Source organism: Pongo pygmaeus, chromosome 19 (assembly GCF_028885625.2).
Source record: "Pongo pygmaeus isolate AG05252 chromosome 19, NHGRI_mPonPyg2-v2.0_pri, whole genome shotgun sequence".
Lineage (NCBI taxonomy): Eukaryota > Metazoa > Chordata > Mammalia > Primates > Hominidae > Pongo > Pongo pygmaeus.
The window spans coordinates 100,587,707-100,609,962 of record NC_072392.2 but is presented as its reverse complement, the minus strand read 5'-3'; the positions used below and the strand labels follow the sequence as shown (position 1 = coordinate 100,609,962).

Genomic DNA, 22,256 nt, shown 5'->3' with positions numbered 1-22,256 from the left:
GGCCGAGGGTGAATGAATCCCTGCATCCGCCCTAAGATGCCTGATCCCAGCATTGTATAGAAATGGAAAGATACAGCCGGGCGCGGTGGCTCACGCCTGTAATCCAGCACTTTGGGAGGCCAAAACGGGCGGATCACAAGGTCAGGAGATCGAGACCATCCTGGCTAACACGATGACACCCCCTCTCTACTAAAAATGCAGAAAAATTAGCTGAGTGTGGTGGCGGGCACCTGTAGTCCCAGCTACTCAGGAGGCTGAGGCAGGAGAATGGTGTGAACCCAGGAGGCAGAGCTTGCAGTGAGCCGAGATTGCACCACTGCACTCCAGCCTGGATGACAGAGCGAGACTCCGTCTCAAAACAAAAAAAAAGAAATGGAAAGATACTGCCCAGATGTGGTGGCTCACACCTGTAACCCCAAGCACTTTGGGAGACCAAGGCAGGCGGACCACCTGAGGTCAGGAGTTCGAGACCAGCTTGGCCGACATGGTGAAACCCTATTTCTACTAAAACTACAAAAATTAGCTGGGTGTGGTGATACATGCCTGCAATCCAGCTACTCAGAAGGCTGAGGCGGGAGAATCAGTTGAACCTGGGAGGCAGAGGTTGCAGTGATCGAGATCACAGCACTGCACTCCAGCCTGGGCAACAGAGTGAGACCCCGTCTCAAAAAACAGAAAGAAATAAAGAAACATGAGTGGATAGCTGTGCTGTTCGTATGGACCAGGAAAACTTCTAGAAGGATAAATAAGGCAGTGTCCATAACTCAGCCCCGGGAATTGAAGCCAGGGTGCGGAGGAAAAGGCAACGGTTGGTTTCATTCTATTTTGTTTCTGTGCCTGTATTACTTCCAAAATAAACAAACTAGTTTCACTTTCACAACATGAAATGCTTTATCAGGATATGCGTTTTCCTCCAACTCCCAGTGGTGTCCCCTCACGGGACAAAAGCCTGCCAGCCTTCAGCTGCCCTCCAGGGCCTCACGGTGCAGGTGCTCCTGCCTAAGCAGCCGGACCCCCCCGCCCCCAGGAACCGGAGCCCCCTCTGAGTTGAGAGATCCTAGTGGGCAGGAAAAAAGGAGAAGGAAGCTGTGGCTGCCGGGGGATGTGGCCTCAGGGACAAGCCCCTCTGTGCAGAGGACGTGGGCAGGTGGGATTTCAGCCCCCTCTCCAGTATCTCACTGGCAGCCAGGGTGGCTGGGGTTTCCCCGAGGGTGGGGGCTGGGGAATCTGACCTCTGTGCCCCAGCCATGGTGTCATCTTGCTGAGAGGATGACAGGCTGTGTTTCACCTGCCAATTTGGCGACAGTTTCTCTTTTGGAACATCCTGGGGGACTTTGTTCTGTGCTACCCACCTCTGGACCCTGGGTCTGATGGCTGAGCTGCAGGCCCCAAGGTTCAGCGTCCAGTCTGGCCCTGCTCCGTCCATTCCCCACATTTGAGGGTTTCCCAGAGTTTGGTTCTGCTTCTTCCTCTCTTCCATGAAACTGGGTGCACTGCCCATACCCCAGTGTCCCCCATCATCTGCCCGGTGGGGACTTGCCCACTCACGTGACTGCAGCCTGTGGGGCCTCCTGCTAGTGTCCCGAAGATACCTCGTCCTCCTTGACCCTGCCCGCACCTGCCCGCGTGCCCCCTCGGGTTCTAGTGGAGGACGTGGCCCTTCTGCCCGCCAGGCGCCGGGTCCTCCAGGCCTCCTCGAGCCACCTCCTGCCCACCTGGGATGTCTGTGGGTTCCCGGCCCGGATGTGTCTTGGAGCCTTCTACCTGCACCCCATCTCCTGCCCCAACAGGCTGGGCCCCTCCTCCCGGGCTGGCCAGGCCAGCACCTCCGCAGGGGCCGCAGGACGCCTGAAGGCCCAGGCCGCAGGTGCAGGACCCTCTGCGGGGGAGCTGGGGGAATCACTCCTCTGCTCTGCGCGCTTTTATGAAAGGGCCTCTGACCCTCTGGCTGTCCAGCTCACTCTGCCCGCGCACCCCCAGCCATCTGGGGGCCGCCCCCCGCCCTCCCCCCTCCCCCGCTCCCCGCGGCCCCCTCGGTCCGCCCAGCTCGCCCCGTGCACAGACTCGAGGCCTCCAGGAGCGGAGCCAAACAGCCCCGCGGGGAACGCGCGCCGCACGCGTGCCGGACCCGCCCAGGCGCGAACTCTCCTGGAAAAATGCTCCGGGAGGCTTTCCTGCTTCCTTTAGCGTGAACCGCGGGTGCGGTGCCTCTCGTGAAAATAATAAATTCACCGTCACGCTTGTTGTGAACGCGGGTGGTTCCCGAAACTTGGCGGCTTCCCGTAAACCCGGCTCCTTCCTCATCTGGGAGGTGGGTCCCGCGCGGGTCCGCCGCCTCCTCCCTGGCCCCTCCCTCCCGTGTCTTTCATTTTCCTGGGGCTCCGGGGCCCGGAGAAGCTGCATCCCGGAGGAGCGCGTCCAGGAGCGGACCCGGTGAGGCGCGGAGAGGGGCGGGCGGGGGAACCGGAGGGGCGGGCTCGGTGCTGAGGGCTCGGTGCTGAGGGCTCGGTGCTGGGGACTCGGTGCTGGGGGCTCGGTGCTGGGGACTCGGTGCTGGGGACTCGGCGCTGGGGGCTCGGCGCTGAGGGCTTGGCGCTGGGGACTCGGTGCTGGGGGCTCGGTGCTGGGGACTCGGTGCTGGGGACTCGGTGCTGGGGGCTCGGTGCTGGGGACTCGGTGCTGGGGGCTCGGTGCTGGGGGCTCGGTGCTGGGGGCTCGGTGCTGGGGACTCGGTGCTGGGGGCTCCGTGTTAGGGCCTCTTGGTGCACTGGGGTTGCCGGTCCGCGCAGGGATGGGGACTCTGGGGCTGCGGCGCCTCTGCCTCTGGGACCGTCACCCCCCGCTGGTCCTGAGCGTGCGTCGCAGGCCAAGCGGGCGGGGTTGCAGCGGGCGCGCCGAGTAGGGGCGGGAACGAGCTGCCGGCCGGTGTGGGGACCCGCGTCCCTGCCCTGCGCGCCAGGCTCCACTCTTGAAGGGACAGAGGCGGCGTCTTGGATCCGGGGCTCCCCTAAGTCCGATGGGTCGGAGCCGCCTCCGCCCTTCCCGGTCCTCGGCCTCACCCGGGGTTCCCTGCGCGGTCGCCGCGACCAAGCTAGGAGCAAAACGCACTCGCTCACACGCGTGCACACAAGCTGGTGGACACACGCACATCAGGACACGCAGACACGCGTGGACTGTTGCACACTCCACAGCCACAGCCTCGTGTGCACTCACAGCAAACTCATGAAACAGGAACCGTGAGGCTTCCCTCCCCCGGGCAGGCCCTCAGCTGCCCGTTCTCAGGCTGGTTTTGCTGACTCGGCAGTAATCACCATATTCAGTTCCTTGCCCACTACTGGTTAATCACCTGCAGCTTGAGAAGCACGTTTTCTGCCCGTCCTCAGCAGAGGATCCCCGGCTTCTACGAGGCCCAGGGCGACCGGCTGCAGGAGCCAGGGCAGGAGGCCTGTCTCCAGCAGGGCGGGGGTGGTGGCAGGGCCTCTCCAGGGGGCTGCTGCTGAGCCCAGAGCGGGAGGACAGGAGGCCACCAGCAGAGGGGACAGGTGAGCAGGTGCTGAGCAGGAAGGGTTAGCCCGGTCTAGCCCTAGGCCTGGGGGACTTTGCTGCCCACCTGGGGTCCCCTCTGGGCCGGGCTCAGCAGAGACCAGGGCAGAGCCATTCACACCGTGGGCCTGGGTGGGGTCCATGGCCCCTGCAGGCTGCAGCTGTCTTCTGAGAGGTGTTGGTGTGCTCATTCTCGGTAGAGACGTGGGGTCATCTGTGTTCCCTGAACCCCTGCAGCAGCTGGGAAAGCAGTGTCAGCCACCCCTCAGGTGCTGTGGGGGTACAGAGTCCACTGACCACACAGGAGGACCCCAATGAACCCAGCCCGAGGGGGCCGGAGCTTCCACACACCCAGCACCCATGGGAGCCAGGACAGGCAGGCGCCCGGGGCACCAGGGAGCAGGAATAGGTGTGCACAGGCATGCTGAGCGGTGCATGGACTTTCCTAGGCATGTCACTGGGACGGCTCCAAGCCTGCACGTCATCGCTGGTCGGGGAGCACTCAGACCCTCCTGTGTCTGGTGCCAGCTCCTCAGAGGCCAACCCCCATTTTCGTGGTTTGAGAGAAATCTGATTGCAGCCTTCATCTTTTCCCACTCTAGAAGTTTGTTTTTTGTTTTGCTGTTTTGTTTTGTTTTGTTTGAGACGGAGTTTCGCTCTTGTTGCCCAGGCTGAAGTGCAGTGGCGAGATCTTGGCTCACTGCAACCTCCACCTCCCTGGTTCAAGTGATTCTCCTGCCTCAGCCTCCCAAGTAGCTGGGATTACAGGCATGCACCACCACGCCTGGCTCATTTTTTTGTATTTTTAGTAGAGACGGGGTTTCACCATGTTGTTGAGACTGGTCTCAAACTCCCGACCTCAGGTGATCCACCTGCCTCAGCCTCCCACAGTGCTGGGATTGCAGGCGGGAGCCACCGTGCCCGGCCCACTCTAGAAGTTTTGAGGCTCCGTGTGGCTGGTCTCCCTGTGCCTGGTCTCCCTGTGCCACACATGGAGCTGCCCGGCCAGTCACTGCCCACCTGGCCACTTTCCCTGTGGCTGCACCCTGCCGCCTGCCCTCTGTCTGATTTTTAGCCACTGCACGGCATTCAACTCAAGCCCATACCTCTGGTCAGGAGGATGGCAGGAGAGGACTCAGGCAGACAGGGGCAGAGTGACAGAGCTGCCAACAAAAACACAGGATACCCAGCAACATCTGAGTTTGAGATCATTAATTGTGTTTTAAGATAAGTGTGTCCCAAGTGTCCCACGGGACAAGCTTTTACCAGGACATCATTGGTTGTTTATCTGAGACTCAGATGTGACCAGATGTGCAGGGTGCACTGACGATGCCTGGTGACCTGAGAGGGGCCTGTGTCGCCAGGGTGCGTTTTCTTCTAATAAATGGAGCAAATTCCCGCAGCAACCCAATGTCGCTGACACCTGCTGCCCAGACAGAGCTGGGGCCATGCACAGTCTGCAGCCTGAAGCCTCAGGGTAGAGCCAGAACTGCCGCTCTCCTCCCTGTCTACCCCCAGCTCCTTACCCCCTGAGCCCTTCAAAGTCATTCTCAAGCCAAAGACAGGGGTCTTCCAGGCCCAGGGCTCCCCTCCACGGCTTACTCGTTCCACACGTTTCCCACCACCTGCTGGGTGTGGACAAATGGGGAGGGCACCGCCACCTGCTCCTAGTACCCTCCAGCCCAATCCTTGCCGCCCTTCACCCCTGGCTGGACAAGGGTCAGGGCCGCCAACATTGGAGGGCACTCAGTGGGGAGCTGGTGAAGGTGCTGGGAGGAAGGGAGGACTGGGGAGAGGCAGTGAGAGGACCCGCGTGTGAGAAGCAGCGGCTGCCACCACAGTCGGGCTAAAGGGACTTGGTGGGGAGGCAGCATCTCCGGAACGGTGCAGTCCAGGCCGCCAGGGGCTTAGACCATGGAGGGGATGAGGCCAGAAAGAGAGACAGTGCCAGCTTCTCACTCCCACCCCCCTCTCCCCAACCAGGGCAGCACAGGGCCCCAGATATTCAGGAAGCAATCGGGCAGGGAGGCTGGGAGCCGGTGCTGCAGAGTTCACCCTTGGCGGCAGAGGCATCTAGGAGCAGCTGTAGCCCCCGAGAGCAGAGGCTCCACCGCGCTGCTGGCCCCATGGAATGCAGAGCGGGCGGACTTGGGACACTCAGGGCGGAGGGGAGGCAGATGCAGCCACTGCCAGGCGGGAGGAGCTTGGCATGAAGCCGGGTGCGTGCAGGTGGCCCTCGGGGGCCTCCAGGACCCAGTTGCTGAGGTTTGGCTCAGGGTGCAGCTCTCTGCCGAGTCAGGGCTGACTCAAGACACAGATGAGTGGCAGAACCAGCACCTGGGTGGGCAGGTGGGGTGGACGCAGCGCTCTCGGGGCTCTGGGGATCTGTGACCTTTGGCTGTGTGCCCAGAGTTCCCACCCCTAATGCAATGGCAGGGGCAGTCCCTGGAAACATTTGTGAAACAGACTCAGATGGCCTCCAGGCTTCAGGTGAGGGCAGGACCCCCCAGAGCAGCCTGGAGAGAGCAGCAGGGCATCCCCTCCCAGACACGGTCGGTGGGGTGGTGCGGAGAGCAGTGGGGGAGCCCCCAGCAGCCCAGACCCTCCCTGCTGTCCGTCTGCACGGTTCCAAGGTGGGCGGCTGAGCTGGCATCGTGGAGCGTGGGGTGAGGGGAGCCGGACCCAGGCCCCCTGGGGTCTCCTTGTGTGAATCTCACCTCCATGCAGGGATCTGCAGGTGGCCTGGGTCTCCCACCGCATTGGGGGTGGGGGTTCTGTGGTCGGCTACCAGTCCCCAAAGATGTCACGTCCTCATCCCAGAACCTGACATGGCAAAGAGACCGTGCAGATGGGATGAAGTCTCAGGTGCTGAGCTGGCGCGTGTGTCCTGGGTCACCCGGGGGGCCCTTGATGCCATCACAGGGTCTCCAGGAGAGGGAGAGAGGAGGGGGAGTCAGGGAGACGAGGGAAGCAGCTGGGGGGCGGTGGTGGGGAGATGGCAGAGGGGCCATGAGCTGAGGGATGCGGATGCCTCTGGACGCTGGAGACGGAGAGGGACAGATTCCGCCTGGAGCCTCCAGAAGGGACCACCCTGGCCAACCCCTTGATTTTAACCCAGGGAGACCCCGTCGGACTTCCAGCTAATCCAGAATGCTGGATGTATGATGGGAGATGGGGCCCAAGCCTGTCTCCAAGCCCATCTGAGCAGCTCTAAGGGGTCACAGCAGGAAAGGGGGTGTTAGTGAGGGGCCACAAAAGGTCTCAGGTGTGGGTTCCCTCCCCTTGCACCCAGCCCTGACAGGGTGGGGTGGGGTTTCCGACAGAAGGGACTAGACTTGTACTGAGCATAGCGGCTGCCTGGAGTGGGGAACCCAGACCTCAGGACACGGCACCCCCAGCCTACGCCAATGTGGGACCATCGCTGAGCCTCAGCAGCACCTCACAGTTGGTGACATGCCCCCCAGCTGTGACTGTCCCCAAACCTGCACTCCTGCGGCTGGCAGGGTCTTCCACGTGGAGGCAGGACCATGGTGAGAGTATGGGAATGACCGGGTGGCTGCCTGTGGCTGTGCAGGGCCCAGGGATGACTAGAGGCAGGTTCAGAGGGGGCTGGAGCGCTTGGGGCAATGGGACGAGAAGGCCGGAGCCCGTCTGCAAGCCAGGTCCTCAGCAGGCCCTGACTCCAGGCTCCAGGAGGACCCCTGGTAACATGGGGTCCTCGGGGTGGGTGATGTGTCCTGCTGTGACACTTTCTGGTGGTTTATTTGTTTGGAGAAACACACATCTATAAATCTATAGACATCTATAAATAGCACGTCTGAAGGTCGCTTTACAGAGTTCCCTCATGGGAGTTCCCTGCAGGTCATCTGCACTCTGGTGTATGGGCTGCACTGAGAGCTGGGAGAGGCAGGGCTGGAGTTGCCACCCTACCTAGGGACTTTTCCCAGCAGGGGTGCAGGCACCCGAGAGTCAGGGCAGCCTGGCCAGGAACCCTTGCCCCAGCCTCCTTCGAAGGCGGAGTTCTCTCGGCTGAAAGGCGTGTCCTGCCAGGGCTCCTGGTGGGCCTTACCCGCTGCCCCACCTGGAACAGACCCAGGCCGCCTCCCCTCACTTTCCCTTCCCTGGTCCCTTTCAAAGTCCAGCAGGAACGTCAACAGGTTCATGCGAAAGCACGTCACCTGGTCCAGGTGAGGGCCTGACCTTTGACCAGCCCAGGCATCGGCCCAGACCCCACCAGCGGGACTGACTGAGTTAGGGTTAGGGTTAGGTTAGGGTACTCTCCTGTGCAAAGCTGAGCTCCTGCGTGGGGGCAGGTGGAGCTTTGTGGAGCTTCCACACAGGGACCCTCATCCCCCAGCCACTCTCATGGGATCCAGATCCACACAGATCCGGCACCTTCTGTATGCAGGGCATGAGTGGGGACCCCGTGGGAAGCACAGAAGTGGCGACCTCTCTGGGGCCTGTGAGAGGCTCATCGCTGCCTGTCTGGCCCCTCCCCCAGCACCGTGCGTGTGTGCACTGGAGCCGCCTCTGCCTGGCGGGAGAGGAACCACACAGCTAGGGGGCCCCTAGCGTTTGCAGGCCCAAGACAAGATGGCACAAGGAGGCTCACCTGCTGGAAGCTGCCCAGCACCTGCCTTGCCAGTGAGAGCAGCAGAGGTAAAGCTGACTTGTGCATTAGGAACACACAGAGGTGTAAACGACGGATTCGAAAGGAACGCAAATGAGTGCTGCCCCAGGGAGGGGGGGAAGGGTGGGGGGGGAGACCAGTGGACGGGCGGGGTGGGGGGGGCCAGTGGACGGGCCGAGGAGGGCGATGGACAGGCGTGGGAGGCCGGTGGACAGGTGGTGGGGGGCCGGTGGACAGGTGGTGGGGGGCCGGTGGACAGGTGGTGGGGGGCACGGTGGACAGGCTGGGGGGCCGCTGGCTGCAGGTTGTGGTCAGCACCGGGCTTGGCTGGGGGAGGCGGACCGTGGGTGCTGGTCATGTGAGGGTCTCTGTGAGTGACTGGAGGTCTGGACAGGACCCACGAGGAGACAGACACGCTCCGAGGATTGTAATGAAGATCTGTGCCCTGGGCATGCAGTGATATCAAACGCATGCTCCTAAGTAGACGGAAAATTGGTTTCGTGCTTAGCGTTGGTGAGGGGCTGGGGCTGGAGGCTGGTCTTAGTATAGTGTTAGGTCAGACACAGCTACCACGGATTCCACCTGTCCTGACCCATTTCTATAGGAAACACGCTCAGGCACAGTTACGAGTAATTTATTGTAAAACAAAAGGGCTGACCCTCAAGGCAGTTGAGGTCCCTGCCGTGCTGCGGGCGACTCTATCTCCTGCCCCGGCGTGTCGTCTTTGTTTCGCGAGGCCAGCATTGCACACCCTCTACAGGCACAGGGAAAGGAAGGAGGGCGGGGGCTCTGGCATCCCAGGCACAGCCGGTCAGGGAAGAGCTCTGGGACCCCCAGCCTCGCAGCCCCTGCCAGGTGACAGCCGCTCCCACTGTCCCCTTCGGCAGCTGCAGGGGGCTCTGACCCATGGGCTTTCCCTCCTCCAGGGAGTGTTTCAAGAGCCAGTGACAAGGACCAGGGGCCCAAGTCCCACCAGCCATGCAGACCTGCCCCTTGGTGTTCCCTGGCCCTGTTTCCTGGGCCCTTGGGGCCCTCCTGTTCCTGGCTGCCTCCTTGAGTGCTCAGAATGAAGGTAGGTCTCGGGCCCCTGCCTCTCTGCTGGGGAAAGGGGGGCCCAGTGGGGGCATGACAGGGGCGGGAGGGGTGGACTGAGGTTGGGTCCAGATGCCACCAGGCCCCCGATAATGACTGACTCTGCAGACCCAGGGCCTGACCACGCGGAGCTGGGCTGCCCCAGGCGGTGGTGAGCGCGCTGTGTCCCGCCGTGGATGGAGGGCGGCGGTGCCTGCTGTGGTACCTGGTGGTCACTGTCAGAGCAATTGTGGGGAAGGACCAAGATCACGACCAGTTTCCAAGGGAGAAGGTCTGGGTCAGTTACGACCTGTGCTGTGGCCAGGGAACAGACAGCAGCCCTGGCCTGGGGGCTCCTTAGTCAGGTGCACCTCAGGCCTGCCAGGAGTGGATCTGCATTTGAACAGGATCCCCCAGTGAGATCCTCCCCAGCTCTCTAGACCCCCAACCTGTGCAGCAAAGTGACCTGAGGGGCTTTTTTTTTTTTTTTTTTTTTTTTTTTTGAAACAGGGTCTACCTCTATCGCCCAGGCTGGACGCCCAGGCTGGAGTGCAGTGGTGCAATCATGGCTCACCGCAGCCTCGACCTCCTGGGCTCAGGTGATCCTCCCACCTCAGCCTCCCGAGTAGCTGGGACCACAGGCATGCACACCATACCTGGCTAAATTGTGTCTTTTTTGTAGAGATGGGGTTTTGCCATGTTGCTCAGGCTGATCTCAAACTCCTGGGCTCAAGTGATCCTCCCACCTCGGCCTCCCAAAGTGCTGGGATTACAGGCGTGAGCCACTGAACCACCCGAGGGGCTTTTAAAAGATGTCAGAGCTCAGTCACATCCCAAACCACATCCCAAAGCAGTTCAGTCAGAATCCTAAGAACAAACAAAAAACAAAACAAAACTGAAACGGAAGAATCCCAGGTAGAGGAACCCTGGTTTTGGGAGATTCTGCCCCCACCCCCCAACAGTGGTTCCAAAGTGTAACTGGGCGGGACACCCCCTGGACAGCTGCCCGCTGCCCTCGGGATGGTGTGAATTTGTGCAGTGGCCTTAGAGGCCCTGCGGTCCCTGAACACTCAGAGTGTCCAGGCAGGCAGCCAGCCTGCTCGTCAGAGGAAACTCAGTCCAGCCCGAAGGCCAGGTGCCCCTGAAGCCCACCTCCTCCCATGGGCACCAAGACCCCTGGCACTTGCCAGCACGTGGCACCCACCATGTGGTTTTGTATTTGGTGAAATGTGGCCAAATGGCGGCTCCAGAGCTCACCCTGCCGTCCGTCCGTCCGTCCGTCTGTGTCCAGTCACTGGTGGACGCTGACGCAGCAGGGACAGTAGCAGCACCAAGACCCCAGGCTGGTACCATGCTCGGGCCCCACGGCCTGAATCTCAGGCATCTTTGAGCTGGCTGCTGGGGCAAAGGCCCTGGACCCTCTGAGGGAAGCAGCTGCACGGGTCGCCAAGGGGCAGGGTTCACCCAGGAGGTGGGAGAGAGAGAGACTGACACACCGGCTTGTTACAAGGACTTGACCTCCCAGGACTGTGGAGCTGTGTGTGGAGCTGGCCCAGCAACCTGGAGCTGAGCAGGCGGCCGGGAGAGGAAAGGGGATGTTGGGGGCGGCACAAGCAGGCTGGGCCCCACAAGGACAGGCTGGAACCCATGTCTGCTCTGCTTGCCTCTGAGGCTGGCCTGTGGGTGTCTGCAGAAGCCCTGCCCTTCCTCACACAGCCAAGCACCTGCACCTGGCTTAGGCCTTGGAGAAACAGGAGGGAGCTGGGGGGAAGTGGGGCCTGGCCACTGCTTCCCACGAGGAGGGTGATTCGGCAGGTCAGCGGCAGCACTCCTGCCACAGCGCAGCCGCCCGGCACACACCTGAGGCTCTGACTTCACCCACCCCAGTAGAAATGTACAGGGGAGGGAGTTGATAGGAAATGCCTTCGTCCAAGCTGACACACCCCAAGGAACAGACATGGGTGTGAGCATGCACACACATACACACACAGCCACCCGTCTTTTTTGTTGCTATTTTATTCTTCCCACACAAGATGTGTGCTGATTGGGTCGGGCGGATGTATACATAGTTCACTGTGTCCCTTAGAGGCCCTGTCTCCTGCCCTGGCCCTGGCCCTGGGCACAGCAGCCAGCCAATGTCCTGAGGTCCAGCCCTGACCCGTGTGTGCCCCTGTCTGGCCCCATAGGCTGGGACAGCCCCATCTGCACGGAGGGAGTAGTCTCTGTGTCTTGGGGCGAGAATGCCGTCATGTCCTGCAACATCTCCAACGCCTTCTCCCATGTCAACATCAAGCTGCGTGCCCAAGGGCGGGAGAGCGCCATCTTCAATGAGGTGGCTCCAGGCTACTTCTCCCGGGACGGCTGGCACCTCCAGGTTCAGGGAGGCGTGGCCCAGCTGGCGATCAAAGGCGCCCGGGACTCCCACGCTGGGCTGTACGTGTGGCACCTCGTGGGACACCAGAGAAATAACAGACAAGTCACACTGGAGGTTTCAGGTGAGGGGAGGCTTGGGGAAGCAAGGGGGAGGGGAGTGAGAGGAGACACGGAGAGGAGAGGGGAGGGGGCCTGGGCAGGGGGAGGGCTGAGACTGAGAGGGAAGGAGGAGGAGGAAGAGTAGGCATGAGCAGGGCTGCCAGGAGACAGGGTTGGCGGGTGGAGAGTCGGGGTGGAAGCCTCTTGACCTCCTGGGACAGTTCTCCCTTTGGGAGGGGCAGGGGTCAGACAGGAGGCTCAGGGGGCACAGACCCCACCGTGGGGTGGGACTCACAGAGGGTAGCTGGAGCCCCACAAACAACACAGAACACAAAAGTTTCTGCTCCTCAAAGGAGCCGCGTCTGCCTGTCAGGGGCGGGGGCTGCACCCTGCAGCCAGGAAGCCAAGGCACCCCCCGCCTCCCTGCCACCCCCACCCCGGCTGTGTGGGGAAACTACACCCCAAATGCCTGTGCTCTGAGAGGCCCTCCAGACCCGCAGCACCCGGCTTCGAGGCACCTGCCCTCCCTTTACTGGGGTCACCCAGAGGTGCTCAAGGTCGCCCGCCCAGCACCCTTAGTGACCATGAACAGGGGCCTCCCAGGCCGCCACGGTCCTGCCCCGCCCCTCCCGCTCCTGTGCTGTCCACCTCGACAAGCGCCTAGACCACACCTGCCCTCGCCCCTGCTGTCTTCAGGACTGGGACCAGCCCCCACCCTTCCCTGTTCCCACTCCTCTCCTCCTGCCCTCGGGGGATGCTCGCTGCCCCACTCTCTGCCTCAGCTCCCCCGACACAGGCATGACCACCACCCACTCATGTTCCCACTCGCCCAGCTCACTGCCACCCACTCATGTTCCCACTCGCCCAGCCCACTGCCACCCACTCATGTTCCCACTCGCCCAGCCCACTGCCACCCACTCATGTTCCCACTCGCCCAGCTCACTGCCACCCACTCATGTTCCCACTCGCCCAGCCCACTGCCACCCACTCATGTTCCCACTTGCCCAGCCCACTGCTCCCTCTGCCTCTTCTACCCCTACACAGGGCCCACAGCTGTCACCACCAGCTACTCACCTGGTTCAAGCAGAAAGCAGTGGTGGCCAGCAGAGCACCCCCCCGGGCCCTCTGTTCTGCCCTCCAAGCCCCTCCCACCTGCTCCCTAGGCCCTGAGCAGCCACCCCACCGTGCGGGGCCACTGACCCCTCTAGTCACCAAGCCCACTCCCCACCCCTCCCCTCCCTTTCCTGCAAAGCTCAGGAGCCTCCACAGCCCCTCCCAGCCCTCCCACCTTCACCACACACGGTTCCGACCTACCCGGGTCACCCAAATTGGGTTCCGCTTTGCTCTCCACCCCCAGGGCATCTGGTGAGCCCTTCCTGGGCCCAGGCATGGGGCTCCTCAGATACCTGGCCCTGGCTGGGCCACAACAGGGCAGGCCCCTCCCCTGCCCTTGCACCTCTTCCCCAGAACCCTAAGGCCTGAAGGACGGGGCCAGCACGCAGCTCCTGGGACCTGGCATATCCAGGGGTAGATGTTTCCCTCACTGCCCCGAGACACCTGCGCCCTGGGTCTCCTTCCACCTCTGGGGTCCTGCGCCCCCTCCTCCTGGGTCCCTCCCACTCCTGTACCTCCTGGGCAATGGCAGTGCCGTCCTCCAGGGCTCATTCTCATCCCAGGGGGTGCGTAGGAGGAGGAGGTGGGGGGTGGGGGATGCCCAGCCCACCTGTCCGCCCCTGAACTGCCTCCTTCAGGTGCAGAACCCCAGTCCGCCCCCGACACTGGGTCCTGGCCTGTGCCAGCGGTGGTCACTGCTGTCTTCATCCTCTTGGTCGCTCTGGTCATGTTCGCCTGGTACAGGTGCCGCTGTTCCCAGCAACGCCGGGAGGTAGGAGGCCCTGCACCCCAGTGTGTGCAGGGTGGGGAGTCTTGGGTGGGGCCGCCCCGGGCTGAGGTCAGCCTTACTGTCCTGCACCTGCCAGGGCTCCAGGAGAGAGTGGGGGGAGCACCGGTCCCAGAGAGCCAGTCCCTGCCAGAGGCCCAGCCGGCTATGGTCAAGAATACAGAGCCAGGCTTCCCACCCAGACCCGCCCTGCCCTTCCTGTAAGCTCTCACTGTCCCCAGGACTCCCTGGAGGGCAGCATGGCAGGGCGCGTGGTCTCCATCAGGGACGGAACTTGGAGTTTCTGAGCCAAGGGAGCCTCTTACTGAGGGTGCCTTGGGGAGTGGGTTCGACCTCCAGCAGGTTCAGAACCCAGGCGAGGGCTGGGAGTGTGCCTGGGGGTGGGGGTGTGCATGTGTATACAAGCATGCCCATGAGTGTGAGCACACGCCCTAGGGCAGAGCTGTGGGCACGGGGGCGCGCAGCTCACACAGGCACCTCCTTCCTCCCCCTGCAGAATAAGTTCTTCCTCCTAGAACCCCAGATGAAGTTCAGAGCCCTCAGAGCGGGAGCCCAGCAGGGCTTAAGCGGAGCCTCCCCTGACCTGTGGACCCCAGACTCCGAGCCCACCCCAAGGCCGCCGGCACTGGTGTTCAAACCCTCAGCACTTGGACCCCTGGAGCTCCTGTCCCCCCAACCCTCATTTCCAGATGCCGCAGACCCATAGCCGCCTGCAAGGAAGAGAGGACACAGGAGAGCCAGCCCTGAGTGCCGACCTTGGGTGGTGGGGCCTGGGTCTCTCGTCCCACCCGGAGGGCACGGACACCGGCTTGCTTGGCAGGATGGGCCTCTGTGTCACCCACTCCTGGGCGCGTGCAGACCCTTCCCCTCCACCCCCCAGGTCTTCCAAGCTCTGCTTCCTCAGTTTCCAAAATGGAAACACCTCACCTCCGCAGCACCCGACTTACCAGGACGCATGCCCCTCCCTCCGCCCTCATCAAACCCACAGACCCGGACTCCCTTTCTGCCACCCTAGGCTGAGTCCAGCCCTAGGTGTGGGGTCTGCTCTCTCCACTCCCAGGGCTCCGCGCCCAAGTGAGGGGGCCTCTGCCGGAACCTCAGACACACTCCAGTTCAGGGCTGTAGGGGGCCTTGGCGACATACCTGTCCCTTGCCTATAAGCAGGCTTTGGGGGCCCTTCCACGGCAGCCCCAGGGGCCAAGGTAGGGTCGGGGGGTTAGAGGCTGGGATGGCTCCTGGCCCCACCGCCAGGGGGCAGCGCAGGCCGGGCTGGGGGGAGGCGGCGGCGGCTCGGGCCAGGGGTTCGGGGCCGGACGTGCATCCCTCAGTGCCTCGGCCACCGAGGCGTCGCTCTCTCGTGCCCACCGCACCTGCCGAGCCTCGTTGGACCCAGATCTGTTCATGCTTTTGTCTTCGTCACTGTGGTGGAGCCCTTTGATGTCTTGATGTGTATCGGGTGGAAAAATCACCGGGAATCCCCCTTCAGTTCTTTGAAAAAGTTTTCTTCTGAAATGAAGAAAACAAACCGACTCACAAACCTCCAAGTAGCACCAAATGCAATTTTAAAAATGGAAAACAAAAATCTGAAAGAAATGTCTTTAGTGGCTCTAAGCTCCAAAACGTCCCTAAGGCGTCCTCGAGATGAAGACACGGGGGAGCCCCCAGCCAGGTGGAGACCCTGTGGGGACCAGCGGCGCCCGGTGACCGAGGCCTCGCAGAGCCGGCCGCCCTGAGGGTCCAGAAGAGGCGCATTTGTGTCTTGGGTTAAAATAAGGTCCCGTCCACATGCTGGGTCCGGGGCCCTGCTGGGTCAGATCATGTTCTATGGGCACAGCGCCCGGGACCCCTGCGCGGCAGGAACCCCCACACGGGGGTCACACCTGCCCACACAGGCTGAAGAGCATTGGCGTGTCTTCAGGTCAAAGTTTTTCCTTCTCTTTTTTCTTTTCTCTTTTTTTTCTGGAGATAGGGTCTAGATCTGCCGCTCAGGCTGGAGTACAGGGTCGAGATCACGGCTCGACCTCCTGGGCTCAAGCGATTCTCCCACTCTGGCCTCCCAAAGTGTTGGGATTACAGGCATGAGCCCCTGAGCCCAGCCTCGAAGTCATTTTGAAATCGGTAGTGTGGTCGCCATGTCTCCTGCGCACCCAGGCAGGAAACCCAGGAGGAGAGCCTGAGGCTGGAGTCCATGAGGATTTTCATCTCCTGGTGGCTTATCTCTGTTTCTGTTTTCCCTACTGGGATTTAGTGCTGGTCCTCACGCTGCCTTCCCCCTCGGTGTGTGGGAGTCTGTGTCTCCCTCTGCAGCCCCCAACCCCACCCGGCCCCATGCTGTCCTCAGACACACCGGGCACGTTTTGGCCTCAGGGATTCTGCCCTGCTGATCCCTCTGCCTGGAATGCTGTTCCCCGGGGCCCCAGTTGGTTTCACCCACGGCCCCTTCCTGAGTTGGCCTTTGGGGGCCACACCCACACCCTGTGTCCTGGGGCTGTCCACCTGGCCTCCCTGAGGTCAGCTCCAGGCGGGAGGGCCCCTGGTCCACACTGCCCCCTGCTCCTGGCACAGACGCTGGCATAAAGACGCCCGGTGAATGTTGGTGACCCAATGTATGCATGGAGCAAAGGCCAGAGGAGGAGCTGCTCCGGAAAGTGCTGTTACCCACCACCTCGAGCCACAGCCTTGCTAGGGTGCTCCAGGGCCTCTGCGCAAGATTCTGCCCCCAAACCCTCTGTCTCTAGTTTATGGAGAGCCTGGGGAGGAAAACCGGCTCCCCCAGGACCCTCAGCCCCGCAGAAAACCTGCACCACCCCACAGACCCACCCGTGTCTCCGCACCGGCTGCTGTGGCTGGGACTTCTGGGGAAGGAGTTCAGGGCTGCAGGTCCGTGTGTGAGTCATGGGCACACATCTCTGCACACACGCGTGAGTCACATGCACCCGTCTCTGCACACACACGTGTCCACATGCACACCCATCTGCACACATGCGTGGAGTCATGTGCACCCCTGTCTCTGCACACACACGTGTCCACATGCACACCCGTCTCTGCACACACGCATGGAGTCACGCGCACCCGTCTGCACACACGCATGTCCACACGCACCCATCTGCACACACACGTGGAGTCACGTGCACCCATCTCTGCACACACACGTGTCCACACGCACCCGTCTCTGCACACACACGTGTCCACACGCACCCGTCTCTGCACACACGTGTCCACACGCACCCGTCTCTGCACACACGCGTGTCCACACGCACCCGTCTCTGCACACACGCGTGGAGTCACGCGCACCCGTCTCTGCACACACACGTGTCCACACGCACCCGTCTCTGCACACACGCGTGGAGTCACGCGCACCTGTCTCTGCACACACAAGTGTCCACATGCACCCGTCTCTGCACACACGCGTGGAGTCACGCGCACCCGTCTCTGCACACATGCGTGTCCACGCGCACCCGTCTCTGCGCACACGCGTGTCCACGCGCACCCGTCTCTGCGCACGCGCGTGTCCACGCGCACCCGTCTCTGCGCACACGCGCGTCCACACGCTCCTGCTCATGTGCTGCACCTGCTGGCTTTGGGCACCGACGTCAACGCTTCGTCACTGTGGCGGGAGGCCCTCAGGACAGAGAAGTGCCCCCTCCCAGGGGACTCAGTCCCCTTGGGATCAGAGGCCAGGCACAGGTCTCCCTCAGCCCCTGAAGCTGGGCACTGCGGCCTGACGCACTCCTCCCAGGGAGGTGGGGGAACCTCAGGCCTGGACCACAGCTCAGACCTCCCGCCTCCAGGACGTGGAACACAGAGCCACAGTCGGCTGGTCAGCTGCAGCGTTGGGCGCGGGTGCAGGCCCAGGCTCCTTCCGCACGGCCAAACCAGGGGGTGCTAATTCTGGCCTGCCCTGCGCTCCTCTGCACTGTGTGGGTGACTCACGGGTGGCTCCAGATTTCTGGGCATAAATTGGGTCCCAGCGGAAAGTACCCCAGAGGACCAGGCAGGCTGGGGGGCAGCTCTGCCGCTCACCTCCAGACCCTGCCACCCGTCCCCAGCCAGGGAGTCCCTTCTCTGTCCTCTGGTCTGCCCGGCCCCAGGCCTTGACCTCCTCCCTGTGGAGATGCAGGGGCAGGGGGGGGATACAGGGACGCCCTGCTCTCAGGCCGGCTCGGCTCCCCGGGAAGCAGTGCTGGGGAGGGGTAGGTGAGACCGCCCCTCCCACCGGGCCCACAGCACCACCCTGGTCTGAGGCACCGCCTCCAGGAAGCCCTCTCTGAGCTCTGAGCGCCTGCGGTCTCCTGTGTGCTGCTCTCTGTGGGGTCCTGTAGACCCAGAGAGGCTCAGCTGCGCTTGCCCGGCTGGGAGAACTGGGTGTGGGGAACATGGCTGGGCCCCGGAGGCTCCTGCTTCTGCCCCTCCTTCTGGCGCTGGCTTGCAGCCTGCCTGGGGCCCTGGCTGCCCAAGGTAAGACCTTCCCAGGCTCTCCATGGCCACAGCTCCGGAGCTCTCCCTGCCTCATGAGCTCAGAGCCCCCAGTCTGAGCCACAGCACAGCCCCAGGAAGCGGGTGGGGTGCTGAGCGGCCTCCAGTGTCTGAGGACTCATTTAAGAGAAGGAAAAAGGGTGGACCCCGGTGGGGAGTGGCCGGGCTGTCCAGGCAGGGCTGCTGCTTTGGGAGGAAGAAGCCCACAGTCTCGGAACACGAGGACAGCACCTCCCCCAACACCACCGCCGGTGCCCAGATCTGCTCCACGCCCCGTAAGGCACCGTGTCTTTGGCGACATGTCAGCCCTGGGCTGTCTCAGGGCCCCACCATCCCCACCACTGTCCCCTGCAGGGAGGACATTCTCTGTCCTTTTGGCCAGACTGATGGTGACAGCTCAGGTCCTCCCCAGAGGTGCAGCAGTCTCCCCACTGCACGACTGTCCCTGTGGGAGGCTCCGTCAACATCACCTGCTCCACCAGCGGGGGCCTGCGTGGGATCTACCTGAGGCAGCTCAGGCCACAGCCCCAAGACATCATTTACTACGAGGACGGGGTGGTGCCCACTACGGACAGACAGTTCCGGGGCCGCATCGACTTCTCGGGATCCCAGGACAACCTGACTATCACCATGCACCGCCTGCAGCCGTCGGACACTGGCACCTACACCTGCCAGGCCATCACGGAGGTCAATGTCTACGGCTCCGGCACCCTGGTCCTGGTGACAGGTAGGGAATGCGCCCATCCCAGACCCCCCTCCTGACCCCAGCTGCTGGCCAGGCTCTGCTCCCCCGGCCCTTGTCGTGGGACCCTCCCTCCTACACATGCCTGAACTGTTCCAGCTCCCAGCCCACCGCCCCCAGCAGCCTCCTAGATAGCTGCCCCTCCTCTCCTCCACAGCCTTTCCCTGCCCTGAACCCCAAACCCCGGGGGCTCTAACAGGTTCTCCACCAGGAGTATCCCTTCCTTCTTTCTTCCTTCACAGAGGAACAGTCTCAAGGATTGCACAGATGCTCAGATGCCCCGCTGAGGGCCTCTGCCCTCCCTGCCCGGCCGACAGCCTCTGCCCTCCCTGCCCGGCCGACAGCCTCTGCCCTCCCTGCCCTGCCGACAGCCTCTGCCCTCCCTGCAGCCCTGGCAGTGATCTGCTTCCTCCTCGGGCTGGGCCTGGGGGTGGCATGTGTGCTGGCGAGGACACAGGTCAGTGTGAGCCCCAGCTGCCACCTGCACCCCACAGATTGTTCCCTCTCCTGAGAGCAGTGTGCGGGGCGGCAAAGCCCCAGAGGAAAACCCTGGTACCCACCACCTCCTCTGCAGGCTCTGGAACTCTCAGGGTGGAAGTGGCCTTGGTGGGGAGGGAGGGGAACCAGCACCAAAGCGACCTGAGGGGGAGGGAGCAGCCCAGGCTCTGGGCCCACGTGTGCGCTCGTGCAAGTGTGAGTGTCTGAGGGGGATCGCTGAGGACTGTGCGTGCATGTTGGAGTGTGCGGGCGGAGGAGGGAGCGCCCAGGCGCTGGGCCCGCGTGTGCACATATGCACGTGTGAGCGTGTGTGGGGGGGTCTCTGAGGACTGTGCGTGCCTGTTGGAGTGTGCGGGCGCGCTGTGTGGCCGTGGGAAGGGGAGGGGGCCTCAGACAGACACAGAGTCTAGGCGTGGCCACTCCCCTCGGTCCCTGCTATTTGTCTGGGGCTGAAGTGGGGGCCCGCTTGGCTTGGGCTTGGTGGGGGGGTCCAAGCCGCTTCCACTCTCCTTCTTCAGAGGCACCCTGGGGTCCGACCCAGCCCTGTCTGGGGAAGGCTCTGCTGGGAAGCCCTGGGGGCCAGCCCAGAGGAGCCCCGTGGGGGTCTCCTGTTAAAATTAGAAAGCTGACCGGGGTGGGGTAGGGTCCAGGACACCACGCTGGCCACTGGTTGGAGACGGCGGTTCTGTCTTTCAGATGAAGAAACTGTGCTCGTGGCGGAATAAGAATTCGGCGGCGTGTGTGGTGTACGAGGACATGTCGCACAGCCGCTGCAACACGCTGTCCTCCCCCAACCAGTACCAGTGACCCAGTGGGCCCCTCCACGTCCTGCCTGTGGTCCCCCCAGCACCGTCCCTGCCCCACCATGCCCCGCACCCTGCCACACCCCTCACCCTGCTGTCCTCCCACGGCTGCAGCAGAGTTTGAAGGGCCCAGCCCTGCCCAGCTCTGAGCAGACACACAGGCAGTGGCCAGGCCCCACGGTGCTTCTCAGTGGACGATGACGCCTCCTCCGGGAAGCCTTCCCTACCCAGCCTACGCCACCACCGGGAGGAAGCCTGACTGTCCTTTGGCTGCATCTCCCGACCATGGCCAAGGAGGGCTTCTCTGTGGGATGGGCCTGGGCACACGGCCCTCTCCTGTCAGTGCCGGCCCATCCACCAGCAGGCCCCCAACCCCCAGGCAGCCTGGCAGAGGACGGGAGGAGACCAGTCCCCCACCCAGCTGTACCAGAAATAAAGGCTTCTATGCTTCCTTTTCTGACTTCTGCATTTATTCCTCAGCCAGCAGGAGCCAGGCAGGGAGGTGGCTGACACTGCAGACCCTCCCCAAGCCTCCGCCTGGGACTCTGCAGCTGCGGCCTTGAAGGTGGGGAAGGAAGCACTTCCTCACCCCAGCCCTGAAAGGCGCCCTGGGGGCCTCCGACCCTTGAGAAGAACCACATCCACCTGTCCAGGTGGAGGCCGGACCCAGGGGCCCTTCAGGAGCCTCAGGATGGCCCCCCATCCCCCCCACCCCCACTCCAGCAACACTGCCTCCCGAGGCCTCCGAGGCCCACCCCAGGGCACACCGGGACCAGCAAGCTGAGCACAAGGCTGCCTCACCCGAGCAGCCTGAGCGCTACCCCTCCCTGCCCCAACTTGCAAAGTGCCTCCTTCTCATTCTCAGAGGCCCCGGGGGAGACGCAGCCAGACTCTCCAGACCTTCCCCAGCCAGCGCAGCTCCCACACTGCAAGTGGGGACAGGAGCCACCATTCGCCCATTCCCGGGGGAAACAGAGGCACCGGCCCTCAGCCACTGCCTGGGGAGCCGCTAGGGCCCCACACACTGCATTTCATTGCCTCCTGCGACACAGATGGGGAGCAAAGTTGGGGCCTCATGTGCAGGCTCCTCACCCACCCCTCACACGTGCCCCTCACCCACCCCACACCCACACCTCAAGCCCTTCCTCCTGCCGCACTGGCGCGTTAACCCAGGGTCCTCCTTGTGCAGGACGCGCCCCCACAGCCTCATCCAGCTGCCTCTGTGCAGGCTCTAGGCCACTGTCCTGGTGTCCAGGACTCAAGTCCAGGAGCTGGCCTCTGGTCAGCACCCCTAGCTTCACATGGGTAGCCCGGGCTGGCCTCCAACCTTGAATGTGGTTGCTGTGACACCTGGAGCACCTTCTGGGCCGAAGTCCAAGTCCTCTCCAGCCCATCCAGGCCCACTGTCAGGAGGAGAAGTCGGAGTCCCCTCCCTCCCAGGCCTGCAGGGTTGGGGGCTGCATCCCAGCCACGCTCAGCTGGTGGCCCACCTTGGCCACAGTGGTCTCCTCGGCCCTGCACACAGAGGACCCCCGTCAGTACGAGAGAGTGCCTGGCTGAGAAGACAGCTGCAGACCCAGAGGCTCCGGAGCCCCTGACCGCAGTCACCATCAAATCATCCATCGAGGTCACAACGACAAAAAACTAATACAATCAACTGCACAGTGGGAACTATTAAACTCTCTATAAAAACACTACAAACAAAAATAAACAACAAACGTCTATAAATCAGGGTGAAATATTTGACAAGTAAATTACAGATCAAAGGTTAGTATGTTTAATTCATACAGAGCCGCATCAATCCACGGGAAGAAAACACCAACTAAAAATACGCAAATTCCAAAAATGAGCAATAAACACAGGAACCATTCCCATTGCTAGGTGTCGACGCAACACCAGTTGAAATGAGGTAACCTTTCGCCAGCTGGGTTTGCAAAGATGTAAATGTCATTAAAATATAATGCGGCTGGGTGAGGTGGCTCACGCCTCTAATCCTAGCACTTTGGGTGGATTGCCTGAGCTCAGGAGTTGGAGACCAGCCTGGGCAACATGGTGAAACCCCATCTCTACTAAAATACAAAAAAAAAAAAAAAAATTAAGCTGGGTGTGGCAGCAGGCGCC

The 22,256-nt window shown here is 62.4% G+C and overlaps 2 protein-coding genes across 3 annotated transcripts; both read left to right on the top strand.

The window, feature by feature from the left end:
• The first annotated feature begins 2,185 nt into the window (after positions 1–2,185).
• SECTM1 (secreted and transmembrane 1) lies at positions 2,186–15,222 on the top strand. Its single transcript, XM_054459525.2, has 5 exons — positions 2,186–2,433; positions 9,100–9,245; positions 11,431–11,739; positions 13,468–13,601; positions 14,113–15,222. Exons 2-5 carry the CDS (start codon positions 9,152–9,154, stop codon positions 14,320–14,322), a joined length of 747 nt encoding a protein of 248 aa, XP_054315500.2. The 5' UTR covers positions 2,186–2,433; positions 9,100–9,151; the 3' UTR covers positions 14,323–15,222.
• A 75-nt stretch (positions 15,223–15,297) lies between these two features.
• On the top strand, positions 15,298–20,587 carry CD7 (CD7 molecule). 2 transcript variants are annotated; one of them, XM_054459524.2, is made up of 4 exons: positions 15,344–18,074; positions 18,505–18,819; positions 19,077–19,291; positions 20,029–20,587. In XM_054459524.2, the coding sequence occupies exons 1-4, from the start codon at positions 17,993–17,995 to the stop codon at positions 20,137–20,139; spliced, it is 723 nt and encodes a 240-aa protein (XP_054315499.1). In that variant the 5' UTR covers positions 15,344–17,992; the 3' UTR covers positions 20,140–20,587. The 2 variants fall into 2 exon arrangements, 1 of the variants encoding a protein (XP_054315499.1); XR_010124491.1 differs by lacking the exons at positions 19,077–19,291; positions 20,029–20,587 and having other exon boundaries at positions 15,298–18,074; positions 18,447–18,642.
• The last annotated feature ends 1,669 nt before the right edge of the window (positions 20,588–22,256 follow it).

What these genes read in the sequence shown, in the direction of transcription:
- CD7 (XM_054459524.2), top strand. Translation starts at nt 17,993, where the DNA reads ATGGCTGGGCCCCGGAGGCTCCTGCTTCTGCCCCTCCTTCTGGCGCTG. An exon ending in CACCCTGGTCCTGGTGACAG is followed by an intron (nt 18,820 to 19,076) that starts GTAGGGAATGCG and finishes CTTCCTTCACAG; the next exon opens with AGGAACAGTCTCAAGGATTG. An exon ending in GTGTGCTGGCGAGGACACAG is followed by an intron (nt 19,292 to 20,028) that starts GTCAGTGTGAGC and finishes TCTGTCTTTCAG; the next exon opens with ATGAAGAAACTGTGCTCGTG.
- SECTM1 (XM_054459525.2), top strand. Translation starts at nt 9,152, where the DNA reads ATGCAGACCTGCCCCTTGGTGTTCCCTGGCCCTGTTTCCTGGGCCCTT. An exon ending in CTTGAGTGCTCAGAATGAAG is followed by an intron (nt 9,246 to 11,430) that starts GTAGGTCTCGGG and finishes CTGGCCCCATAG; the next exon opens with GCTGGGACAGCCCCATCTGC. An exon ending in AGTCACACTGGAGGTTTCAG is followed by an intron (nt 11,740 to 13,467) that starts GTGAGGGGAGGC and finishes TGCCTCCTTCAG; the next exon opens with GTGCAGAACCCCAGTCCGCC.